At 35.1% G+C, this 13,426-nt stretch overlaps 1 protein-coding gene across 1 annotated transcript in view; it reads right to left on the bottom strand.

The window, feature by feature from the left end:
- LOC145685965 (C-Maf-inducing protein-like) overlaps window positions 1-13,426 on the bottom strand; it is a 504,177-nt gene that overhangs the window by 372,730 nt on the left and 118,021 nt on the right. Inside the window, exon 2 of the mRNA XM_081758762.1 lies at window positions 8,764-8,892. Coding sequence (XP_081614888.1) covers window positions 8,764-8,892 — 129 coding nt within the window. The remainder of the gene's footprint in view (window positions 1-8,763; window positions 8,893-13,426) is intronic.

Here is a 13,426-nt window from a genome sequence, read left to right as displayed (position 1 = left end):
AAAATCATTTTTATAATTAAATATCACTTGTAAACATAAAACTCAACACAATGAATAATGTTAAATCAAGTTAGACACACCTATCAAGTTATTAAAAAAAAAAAAATACGACTTTAACGCCTATGTAGAAAATTGCAATGTTTTGTTTCGCCTTGTTGAATCTGGAACTTGGCATGACGTCACTCGTTAACAAACATTCAAAAGTGCAACAGATATTTTCGTCACTGCAAAAGGATAGCCTGCCAACTTTTCAGTCAAGGAAGTGTTTTCTTGGCCGGCCAATGACAGCACCAGAACAAGGACTGATAGAAAATCCAGCTGCTTACCGCGTATTCAGCGGAAGAGAAGTTATCCCCATCAACAAAGGAAAAAGTTTTGTTGTAATGTGTCTGGTAAAGAAATTTTAGGCAAAAATATGAACGAAAGCAAACTTCCTGATGCTATAACTCCGGAAGAGAGAGAGAAAAAAAATCCGGCAAGACAACACAGGCTCGCAGATCAACGTCTTTACTTCTAGATATCCATGACTGAGTTTGTTATACCTGAACTCAAATACGTACGTACATAATCGATTCCCTTACGACGCTGGATGAAAATTATATGGTTTCACTGCGAATCTAAGCTGGGCCATATGCTTGACAAATTCGCCTGCTACTCATTGTTTATTTCTTGAAGTTCAGGGTCCATTTTCACCGAATAAGTTATATAAGATAACCTACAAATTGAGTGAAGTGTTGTTTATGAGACGAGAACTGTCTCGTCTCTTCTCGATTTTAGTCTCGAAAACGAGGCGCGAAGTGCATTTTCAAATTCAATTCATATATATATATATATATATAGGTAGATGGATATAGATATACAGTAAAACCTCTCTAAAGCGGACAGCCGCGGTGAATCAAAAATTGTCCGCTATAGAGAGGTGTCCGCCTTCAAGACGTTTCAGTATTTTTTATGTAAATTAGTGAGCAATTAGAAAAAAATATTTTCGCATGAATCACGTATTTACGAATATTACATGTATTATTCTCTGTCATCCAATATTCTATGTTCGAGGCACAACATGGAAATAACATATTATAGTTCTCTGCACTTTACACTTATCAGTACTTCCTTCGTTTTCAGTATGGCGTTTTAATTTATGGGATAATTGGAGTTCTGAAGTGATCTTTTTGAGACAATATACATACCTGAGGGAAAAAGTACTAAACTTGTCTTCTGGTTGGTTAGAGACTCCAACGGGACAGTAGCATAATGTGTCATCCCTAACGGCGGGCAACTGTCAATCACTTTTGTGTCTAAAACAGCTTGGGTGTGAGTGGGATGCAAGCAAAGGACATAAAAGTGTTGTTAAACAGAGACGATTCGTCTGGGTTGCTGAGCAGACAGTTGAGGGGGCAAAATGTTGTCACAATGCTTCCTTGGTGATACATGTATGAATTACTAAAAATTCATTTTTACTTCACTTCTCAACTTATTTCTAGAGAAAGTGTCCGTAATACGGAGGTAAATAATACCTACAAAAGACAGAAAAGGCTGTCCGTGTTCGTACTAGAGAGTGTCCGCTTTAGAGAGGATTGTCAATATGCTTTTTCGTATTCCAGTGTTTGGGGAATACAAAATATGTCCGTTAAGAGAGGTGTCCGCTTTATAGAGGTGTCCGTTAGTAGAGGTTTCACTGTATATGATATTGCGGTGTACGATATATGATTAGTCATTTGCCCCCAATAAATTTAACACAACTACAGTATTATTTTTACAGTATATAAAGCAGTAGATATGATCCTTGATGATTCATTAGTTACTACTTGACTGAATGTCCCATAGGTAATACATTTCCAATTAATATTACATTTATATTTATTCAATGTAAGAATTATACGGTGTATAAGGTTATATTATTGATTCTAGCTATTATCTGTACACAATATTATTTTCATTTCACATTTTCCAGTGTTGATGATAATTAAATTATTCATATTCATTGAAATAGTTAATTATTTGTTTCTAGTTTTAGTTCGTTATAAGTGGTTGATGTTATATAATTGAGAATGTCATCATAGTTCATGTTACTGTTTGCGTTACTCGTGTAGAAACTTCATCTTTCTTGGTTGCAGATCACCTTTGTTTATGTAAGTTATGATAATATTTTCCGTTATTGTAATTAAAATGATTATAACTGTTATGATTTATGATGAGATTGAATGAAGAAATTATCAGAAAACCGTTACAATACTAAAGCTCACATATGCCACAATCGTACGACCCTTTACTCCGGCCATATGAAACGGCATACGAGGGATTCATTAACCTTCTTTCCTGTTTTCGTGAATTAATTAAATAAATTACGTTTTTGGCAATTGTAAGAGATGAACGAATATCTCTATTCTCTTTAATCTCTTTGTAATTTCTCCGTCTAATTCATCATCTGTGAAAGCCAGAGTAAATTAATTCCAAGAAGTTGCTTTTCTTCCGTTCAACTAACAAAGTCTACACCAGGGAATCACATAATCTCTTATTCCAACTTATGTACGATCCCATTTATTTTAGATCTAAATTACAAAACCTTCTCGGTTAACTTCTTTAGTATTTTCTTTTTATTTTAAAAAGGGAGTGCTATTATGGATTCTTTACTACGTATCAGTTACACAAAGTTCACTACGTGTATTCTATTACACGCTATTCTACAAATTGTTTACACTGCGGGAGAAATTTCTTGGTTTTGACAGTCACGTTTCATACGGTAAGCAGAAAGAGATTTGAGACTCCAGTTTTGTTTATGTGAGCATCTTTTACTAATGCAGAAAACAGTGGCGTACACAGAATTGCCATCAAAGGGCGGGAAGAACATTCGCAATTTTTCTGTGCATATATTAATGCGGTGAATGAACATTTTTCCGTATTTTTTTCTTGGGGGGGGGGATTAAAACCCGGAATTCTTTCCTCTTTGTGTGCGCCACTAGGAACAAGACTTCCATTCCAATACTACGTGCATATGAGCTTCGGGAATATCTCGTACTCTTCATTCATATGGTTTGTCACGGAATCATAGACATTTCTCTCGTAGAACAGATTATGAGAGCTATAATGTATTAAGTCAGTTTTCCCACAAGTTTTTGGGACTTGGTGCGACTTGACTGGATTACAGGGTGCCGCACGCACACTAAGTAATTTAATACTCGAATCAGAAGCGCGCACATGGGAATAAGAGAAAAATACCATTCTACTTACACCCAATCTTAATAGATTCAATCGGAACATGGTAGCTTAATGGTAGAGCGCTCACCTCTTTCGCAGGAGGTCTCTGGTTCAATTCCAGGTCATGTAAGTTTGTGGTGGACAACATTATGTCCATGGGATTTTCTTGAGGTTTTCCGGTGTTCTCCTACATTTTCATTCCATTAATTCGTTCGTTATCATTCACTTCCACTGACCATTACGTCTCTTTTACCCTACAGATCATAATTGGGGACGTAAATCTGAAATGTTGCATTTGATTTTCTTAATATAAATTCAACACTTAAAAAAAATGAATAAATGAATGAAAAGAAAAATTGAAATGACTTAACTGTTGAGGTTTTGCTTCCCTAGTCCGAAAATGTGGCATGTCCATGCCTAGAGCTTTTATCATCTTGGGTTTAAAAACCAAAATTTACGTTATGGGGTACCTAAACGGTGTCCCGACAAAACGTACCAGCGACAAAACGTACCACTTGAATTTTCGCGACAAAACGTACCACTTTTGACGACCTGTCAAAAATGACAACCTGTCATGGATTAATTAAAGCATTTCTGATATTTATTCCACGACAAAACGTACCAGTTATATAAATTACAACCTGTCTTGGACTAATTAAAACATTTCGGATATTTAATCCGCGACAAAACGTACCACTTCAAGCTTTTTTTTTTTTTTTCAGCGTGTTCACAGATTATTTTCCAGATCGAACAAACTTCTCTTAAAGGTTCTGTACGTGAGAAACGTAACACTAAACACGTTTATCAGCGAGTAAGAGAACACGAGTCTTCCAAAATACATTAGACCAATGTGGGTGCTTACATATCTAACAAAAGAGAACATAATGTTAAGAAACTACTTCCTCATGAACAGGTAAAACAACGGCAGTATAAGGTTGACAAGAACAGACAGGTAATGTATCGAGTTGTCAAAGTGTAGAAACTCATTTGTAAAAGTGGGCTCATTTACAGAGGAAATGTAGCAGCCTATAAACTGAAAGACACAGCTATAGATCATGGAAACTTTTTGGGTATTATTCCTCTCTTAAGCAAATTTGATCTTCCGCTTAAAAGTAATTTAGATAAGGTCACCAAGAAGAGTCATATACGAGGAAGTAAGCAGAATAGTGGTCGCATAACTTTTACTAAACACGGTGAATTATGTTTTGAATGCTATCAACACACTTATCAGAGAAGATATTTCGAAAGAAGTCTCTCAAGCTTCAATATTTTCTGTTCTATTAGACACTACTCAAAATATAGTAGTTTCAATCCAGTGTTCTGTTGTTTTACGGTATGTTTTTAAAATGGTTGTTAAACAAAGTATTGTTGTCATTGTAAAATGCATATCTACCACATTCCAGTGTCCCTGCGGTTTACTGCTGGAAATTCTGCAGAAGTTGAACCTTGATATTAAGAAGTGTATTGGCAATTCAACCGATGGCTCAAGTAACATGCAAGGACAATATTCGGATTTTTTCAATTCACCTATGATCAGTTACATGTGTGACTCAGTTGATTTTAAGTTTAACGGCCCTTTTAGCAGGCAGGCTATATGAGATGGGACTGATTTACGAGAAATCCGAAGCACATGAGCTCCCGCCAGGAATCGAACCCAGGTCTCCCACGACAAAGGCGCATACGCTAACCGCTTAACCGCTAAGAAACTCAGTTACACGTGTGGTGTTACGCTCATATACTCAATCATGTCGTATGTGATCTGACAAAAAATTGCGTTGATTCTGTGTCATTGTTCTGCTGAATGACTGGGCGATATTGATGCGTGAGTCTTATCAGCGAATGGACATTTGGAAGATCAAATGTTAACAAAGGCGTCTTACAGTTATTGCGGAAACAAGATGGTAGAAAACACACTGTTCTTCAGAAAAAGTTTGGTCATTTTTCGAATCCAGAAAGTGCTTTGTATATAGAGTAGACCATAATAATTAAGAAATTTGCTTCTACAGAAAATATCAAACCAAAAGCTAGATGTAAAGCGAAAGGATATATAAAAGATCTTTTCAAGTGCAAAACAACTCGGACAGCACAAATGTTCCTTAAGATATTTCAAGTGACGACCTCTCTGTCAAACTATCTCCAAATAAAGGGTGCTGCTAGTGTAGTTTTATCGGATGGTGCAGATTACTCTGTTCCAAGTGAAAGAGTAGAGAGATGATTTTGAATCCGTTAAGAATGCAGCATTAAGCTTTGTAGAATGGGCCAATTACAAATTTGAAGACTTAGAACGTGATTTCTTTCTTTTTTTATTTTTCTATTGACCTGTCGACAATTCGCCTTCAGAGATGGACCAAGATTTTCCTGTGAATATGAAGTTGAAGCTGCTTCTATCCAATGACCAGGTACTGCATTGACGCATTCAACACAATATTGGACGTGGTAGTTTCGAGTATTTCTTCAAGATTCAAGAAGCAATGTACTTTATGGATTGTTTGGGCCCTAGACACTTCAACCAAGTAACAGAATTTCCAGACGTGCCTTTCGATAAACTTACATATTTTCTGAAAAACTTCAGTAAAGAAGTTTCCAAGGATACTATAAATGTATTCTCTTGGACTTTTGAAGGACGTGGATACCCTTGAAAGTCAGTCTCGATGACGAGCACAACCGAGAAAAAATGACTATGCTGATGGTGCAAGTGATTCAGAATTAGGAGAAAATACATTTGTTTACAAGGAAAGCGAATGCAAAACGTGTTGCAAAATTGTCCAATGTGCTGCTTTTTAATTTTGCAGAATTGTAAATTTTGCAGTAATACTTATCCAGGTTTCCAGCATACAAATTTTTATTGACTTTGCCCGTAACTCAGGTAACATGTGAAAGAAATTTTTCAAAACAGAAATAAACTGAAATGCATTAAAAATAGGCTAACGAGTACCGTGTCTCAGGAACAATTGAAAACATTTATGTTGATGTCTATTGAAAAAGATTTATTAAAAAATATTTAAAATGCAAAAGTGATAGATATAGTAGCATCAAAAACTAGTACACTAAAACATCTGCTAATTTTGTAATATAGTAGACGTTCTCCTTGAACTTCATATAATATTTTGAACAATTCAGAATAATATACTGATGAAAGAATATCAGGTTTTAATTGTCAATTGTTAATACTATTGACTTACTGTAGAAAGAAAACTGTGCAATTGATTTGTGACATTGAGATGCTGGTTGCCCTTGTGGGAGAAAGCGTCCGCGCCCCTCTAATAATACCTATCCGTCCCTGGTCCAAAGCCTGGATAAAGTGTGATGGAAATCAGCAAATATTCAAATCTTGCATATGCAAGATTCTTGCTGGTCTTGGTCTGGCGAGAATCTTGCAGGTATGGTCTTGGTGTTTCGAGAATCTTGCATGCATGGTTTTAGTCTTAGCCTTAGTCTTAGTCTTGGTCTTGCATCGGTTCTTTTCTCACCACCAATCTGTTCAACTTTTAACCTTATTTTGGCCCATATATATATATACTTATATACATCGTATAAAGTGGTACGTTTTGTCGCCTGTCATTATTTGATGGCTGATTGGAAGACTCTTCGCAAGTAGCCTTCCAGGCAAGTGGTACGTTTTGTCGCTTGTCATTATTTAAAGTGTTTTTAGAAAACCTTTCACAAGCATCCCTCAGGGTAAGTGGTACGTTTTGTCGGTGGTACGTTTTGTCGCTAGTACGTTTTGTCGCGTATTCTACCTAAACAAGGTATGTAGGAAAAGATTGAGATAACGAAGATGGGTTTTAAAATAACTTGTTTTGATTTACGTTATAAAGAACTAACACATCAGCATTATTTCTGCACTTATTTATTATGCATTAACGTAGTTCGTGTGTTGCCTTTATCATACTCCATGTTGCTGAATGCAAGTTTCACAAAATGATACGGTGTAAGAGCAGCAAATGAACTACTTCACAACACTATCAATGAACTGCAAATCCAGCCATGGGGACGTTGTTTATTTAGGCTTTATCATCTATAAGAAACGGTAATTGTTTCGAAAGACCAAGCATGGAAGTTTTAACCCTATACGTGCACCAAACGGTTACGCGTAACACTGCACACCAAGGGAAGGTTAAAAAATGTCCAGCATGTAAATAATTATTTTTTCTGTCCCAGAAAATGTAATATTCCTCTCTATGTGACTTCAGTTGTTTCAGTTTATAGTTAGTACAAAATAGAGAAGAAAATAACATTTTCTGGGTCAAAGAATAATCATTACGTGGTGGACATTTTTAAACCCTCCTTTGGTGTGCGGTATTACGCGTAACCCTTGATTCCACTCTTAATATCATCACTCTGAAACCAGCAACATTTTTCCATTTAGGTGTACGATGCTTTGCGTCAGCTGTACTCCGTAGCGACGCTTAGTGTTATAATCTTCAAGTTTAACTGGAAATAACCTCATGCACATTATGGTTACACGTTACCCAAAGAGTGGGTACTTTATGTTCATCACGAAAACTTTTTTTGAAAAATTTTGGATTATTATCTAGAAATTAAAAGTATTGAATGACAGAAAATAAAATTATTACTTTTGACCAAAAAAAAAAAAAAAAGCCTGAGTAATGACATGATACTAAAGAAACATCCATAAAAATTCTTATCCTAATAAAAGTGTGAACAATTTTTAACCCACTTTGGTGTACGTAGGGGTAATGTGTCCATCTTCTCATGCACACGTATTACGTTAATTACAGATTATTAAACTTATATTCACTCTTTGTATGTACAAGTAGCAGGGGTGGATCCAGGACGGACTTCTGGGAGGCTGTGACTTGTAATACTGCTTCTTAGAGCTACTTTTAAGAGCTCCAAACTCTGGGATGGGTTTTATTTATATATAAAATAAGAAAGTTTCCTCTTCTGGGGGGATCGTCCCGATTCCCCCCTGGATCAGCCCTGACAAGTACGTACATTGATTTCTATCAAGCTAAAATGCTAAAATCAAGCTAAAATGTGTTCCTTACCATTTGTAGCATATGGACATTATATCGATTGAATTGGTAGCATAGAAATTGATTTTCCTACACCACATACTAAAAGCTAAACAGAAATTTCTAGGCTTGAAAAACCTCATTCGGCGTCCTCCTATTTCGTCTAACGGCGTATCAGCCACTGATGTCTTCAATATAACAGTTTACGCCATTTTTAAGGACATGGGAACTCCTATCTTGCCTAAGCCCATCACGCCTAAAATGGTGACGAGGGGACTTTTTCTGTACTTCAGTAGTTGATAAGCACGAAAACTGGCTGCCACATAGCAGTTTGGTATTAATACACAAACACCTAAAATGTAATTTGCGAGCATTCAGATTGCACATAATTTTATTAAGTTCGTGGTTACTGCTATGATCTGTAGGTCTACATTTCATTTGGTTTAACTAAATAGGTTAAAATGCTCTTAATTTTTATATGTTTCAATGTTGTTTTCAATAGACTGAAACAGTAACATAATGACCATCTATGAATAATATTCTCAGATCTATAAGACCTGAGAACTTTTTGTGTAAACTCGTGACTTACCTGGAGCATAACGGAGCCATCAGGCACGACGATGCGAATGCAAAACTTGTTTCCAACCTCCCATCTCACCACCACGTACACTTCTTCCATGCTGGAATACGGAACAGACACCTCCAAAAATCCAGTTGGCTGGAACAGAAAGAAAACTTCACTTAATTTTGAGGCACAAAAAATATTCATTGTTTACATGTTTCCATTGTAGTTGTTATCTGTTTTCATCATCAATCTATAATTTGAATTTCAGGCTCGTATGCAAAGAAGAGATTAAAATAAACTCTGGTAAAGAAAGTAAAGAGGACCATCGAAACTTACATTTATGAATAAAGTATCTATGCTGGTAGTGGAAACGTCAGAATTCCATGTATGAGATATGGACTAGCATCGTTAAAAGCGCCGCTACCCGTGAAGGTATTAACGCATTGACTCCATGAATGAACTCGGCTGAAATACTTGCTCTAGTAAAAACGGAATTCAAAAATTCGCTTCCGTTCAAGTGTCATTAAGTGGAGTAGCGGACGGATGGATGGACGAACTAACATTACAATAGTACAGGTACGCATCCAGAAAACTTTGTTGGGAGGGATCTAAGCTTTGTGAGGGGAAGTCTAATACTACAAGCCACTGCGTCTATGTAATATTGAACGGTATTATTTTGCACCCGAAAATACGATAAATAATTGTAAAATAATTCCACTTACATTTTCATTCAAAAAATGATAGAACTAGATTGTCTTTATGAGAGAAAGAGCACAGATGAAGTGTAAGATCAAATTTTTCATGCTACATAAATCATTACCCTGTTAAATAAGTATAGTTTTATTGAGGCACTGTACAAATGTATGTTGAGTTATGAAATTTTGGTGAAAAAGGTCCGGACTTGGGTGATCCCCTGTGGGAGCGCCCCTAAAATCATATGAGACCCATTAGTGTGAGCCTAATAAGGATTTAATAGAGCTCTCTCGTTAATATATGGTGATGCGTTCACGTCTACGGTGAAGAAGACCCAGGTTTAATTTCCAGCGGATCCCACATTAAGCTGTAAGTTCACGCCTCACAAAGACTTGGTACTGAAAAACACGCTAAACCCCAAAATCCAGCTAATCACTCTACCTATGTGTTGTTGACTACGAAAGTCTGTTTAGGGAGAAGACTGTAGAATACGAGCAGAGATACAGACTTTGGCAAGAAATATAGTACTTTGAGAAAATAATTCTTTAACAGCTATGTGCGCTTCTTCAGGATTATATAAGAATTCAATATTTCTGCGGTTGCAAGACTATGTTTGGTTGCTTGAATAATACTAGAAACTACTACTTTCAAATCGAACTAAAGATGATATATATAAGTTATACACGGAAATAGATAATCAATTTGTATTTGTGTTTCCTATGAGACGAGAAGTCAAATTTGAGAAAAGACAAGACGAGAAATTTCTCGAGTCTCGCGTGTGATATTCGTTTATCTTAGTTTTAGACTTCAGACACTGTTTTAGTGTTACACGACTCATAGCAATAACAACTATAAATTGATAAAGTAAATTGACTGTACGAACATAATGAACAACATTTGTCAATGTCTAATGATAAGCAAGTCATTACACAATATACTCCAATAATAAATATAGTTTAAATATTGTTATATCGCACCCTTCATGGACTCCTCGTGACATGGAAAGATTCTGATAACATTTAAAACCTTATTTATTATTGGAGTATACTGTATAATGATTTGCGTATCTTTAAATGCTGCTCTTCACTGTGTTCGCATAATCATTTTATCAATTTATATTTGTTTACATTATGAATCATGTAACGCTTCATGCAAAAGACCTGCGTGAACTAGTGTTCTCCACGACACTCATGAAATTTCTTGTCTCGTCTCGAATTTAGAAAGGACTTCTCGTCTCGTTTTCGAAATGAGATGAGAAATGGCTTGTCTCGTGGCCAACAGAAAAGCTGTACCTTGAATATATATAATTGACTAATCTTTAAAGCCAATTTCAAATTTCAATATCACATCCAAAACGTTCATGGGTTTCCAAGTGTCATGAACCACGCAAAACATATTTTCAATTTCCTGTAGGGTTTCCTTCCAGATAATGAATGCATTTACTATTACAGCACTTCCAGGGTCTTCTGCCGATAGTAACAGTTTTCATAACAGAATTGTTTCTGTTTCAACTCACGACTGTGATTCGTGTAATGAATAGATCAGCGTTAACGTCACGTTCTTGTTAACAAGTTTGGTTACACTCAATCACAATAATCCTTCAGGTCTAATACAATTTGCAATAGAATGCCATACGTACTACTACTTGAAATAAAAAAAAAAAAAAGTAACATTTCTAAAAATGTATAAAACTGTGAACATTCTCAACTTTACATGGACAAAAACTGTGTGACAATGATGTGTGATATAAAATAAGCATCATAAGAAATAAAAAAAGAATTTAAGAGTTCTAAGATATCAAAACTAATTTTTAGTACATATGTATTTCAGGACAAACTAGAATGTGAAAATGTTATCTGGTATACAAACACAGAATTTTGCAAACAAATGGGAAATGTACAATTATTATTATTATTATTATTATTATTATTATTATTATTATTATTATTATTATTATTGCCGTTATGCTATGAGTTATCTATGATTTATATTGAACAGGACGTATGCAAGACATGTCATATCAATAAACAACGTTTTTTTTGTTTTTTTTTTTCTTTCTTTTTTCTTTTTTTTTTCTTTTGTAATTTAGACATTGATAATTTTGTACACCAATACTTATGATTAATCTTTTACGTTTATTGAAATGAAAGAATAAGATTTGTGGAAAATATTTTTTAATGTGCGTAATTTTTAGTTCAGTTGTGTTTATTTTAAACTTCCCAAGCACTGACTAATCACTAGGCACTGACAAATATGAAACAAGTACTTGTATATACATACCATTACATAATTGATGTAATTTTGATGATTGATACAATACACACGGATTGATACAATACACACTAGTAATGAGGTATTCCTCCTGATCGGTTTTCGATGTTATTATTTCCTTGTCAAAGTATAAAATAGCTCTCCCAAGCAAGAGAAAAGTTTTAAAATTTTCATGTTGCCCATCAACCTATAGTTGAGGTGAACAAGAAGAAGAAGACTCTGACATTGGAAAAGCCAAGTAGTTGTGTTACTCGACTCGAGGCGAGGTTATGGAACTTCCTGTATTTGTGGTGAAATACGTAATAAGGACTTGTACCTATGAATTTATTTATATTTTCATCATTATTTGTCAATGCATGATTTTACACGTTAAATAGCGAAAGCTAGCTGACTTCAATGCTTAGCAATTATTTTAAATACCGAGTTACATAGCAGTTTTAGAGATAAAGAATTTATTAATTAATTACAATTTAGTTTTGAATTATTTATCATTTTCTTTTGCTCTTCGTTGAATGTTCTTTGAAGAATATTGAACTAAAAATATAATTACTGACAAAGTTGAACAATGATATCGATGAGTGTTCGTGACATTTATTATTATTATTATTATTATTATTATTATTATTATTATTATTATTATTATTATTATTATTATTATTATTATTATTATTATTTTGTCCAAAGTAACCGGACCGATGTCATCCATCTGAAATCCATCTCTCTTGAGGTTGAGATAGTGTAGTGGCGAACGGCCTTTACTTTAAAGGTTGGTCTTGCATGATGATTTCTGCATTCGCTAACTATACCGGATTCAAGGCCCAGTCGTTGTACAGAACCCACGTTAAAAGTAAATTTTGTCCATAGTCACGGTGTTGCAAAGGGCGGAAAACACAAAGACTAAAACTCAAAATAAAAACAAATAAACTTTGCTAAAAGGCAGTAAATATCCTACAGTCGCACAATTCCATATCCTTTCACTATAGGCAACCAGCACTGTTACTCTCCAGGTTGCATAGAAGCTAGGATAATGTTATAGATTTTAAACGGAATACGGATAGCCGCCACCGTTGCCCGTGAAGATGTTAACGGATTGATTCCGTTAACTAACGAGACCGAGATAATTACTCTAGCCGTCAATTTCCAAAAACAAAATTCAAAAATTCGATTTCGTTCAAGATTTATCATATGGAGTAACATAAACAGTATAATCTTACATATTCTGCTGTGTGATCTTCATAACAAATTAACTCATTACTTTAATTGCACACAAATTTCTTTAATTAATCCTGGTGTCTGTCCACTCTAGGATGGAAAATTGTTTACAACAATTGTAGTGCGAGCGTCAAAACCTTGCTTGTCAAACCTACATGGTTAATTCATGGTTGCCAGGCACACGAAGCGTTGAACCGAATGTACCTACTTCTGCACCGTCAAGAACCAATTACATAAATTGCTACTTTTGAGATGACTGAAACATGAACGTTATGACAAATCGTATTAGTTATTATGTAATATAATCTTACATATCATATAATGCCCACTTAATTTTGTACAAGTGTTCTTTTTCGAAAGTGTGAGGAAACTTTGTACGCCTGGCAATAATGCAAAGTTGCAGTCTGTGTTGTAAACAATAAACAGAGAGAGCAAAGACCGTTAGGTTCGCTGGACAGCGTTGTTTTCATGATAAGGCGACAGAAACGTATTGTACTGATTGTAAACAGGG

The sequence above is a fragment of the Thermobia domestica genome, chromosome 1, assembly GCF_964235325.1.
Source record: "Thermobia domestica chromosome 1, izTheDome1.hap1.1, whole genome shotgun sequence".
NCBI lineage: Eukaryota > Metazoa > Arthropoda > Insecta > Zygentoma > Lepismatidae > Thermobia > Thermobia domestica.
Note: the sequence above shows the minus strand (reverse complement) of the source record. Positions and strands in the feature narration are given on the sequence as shown.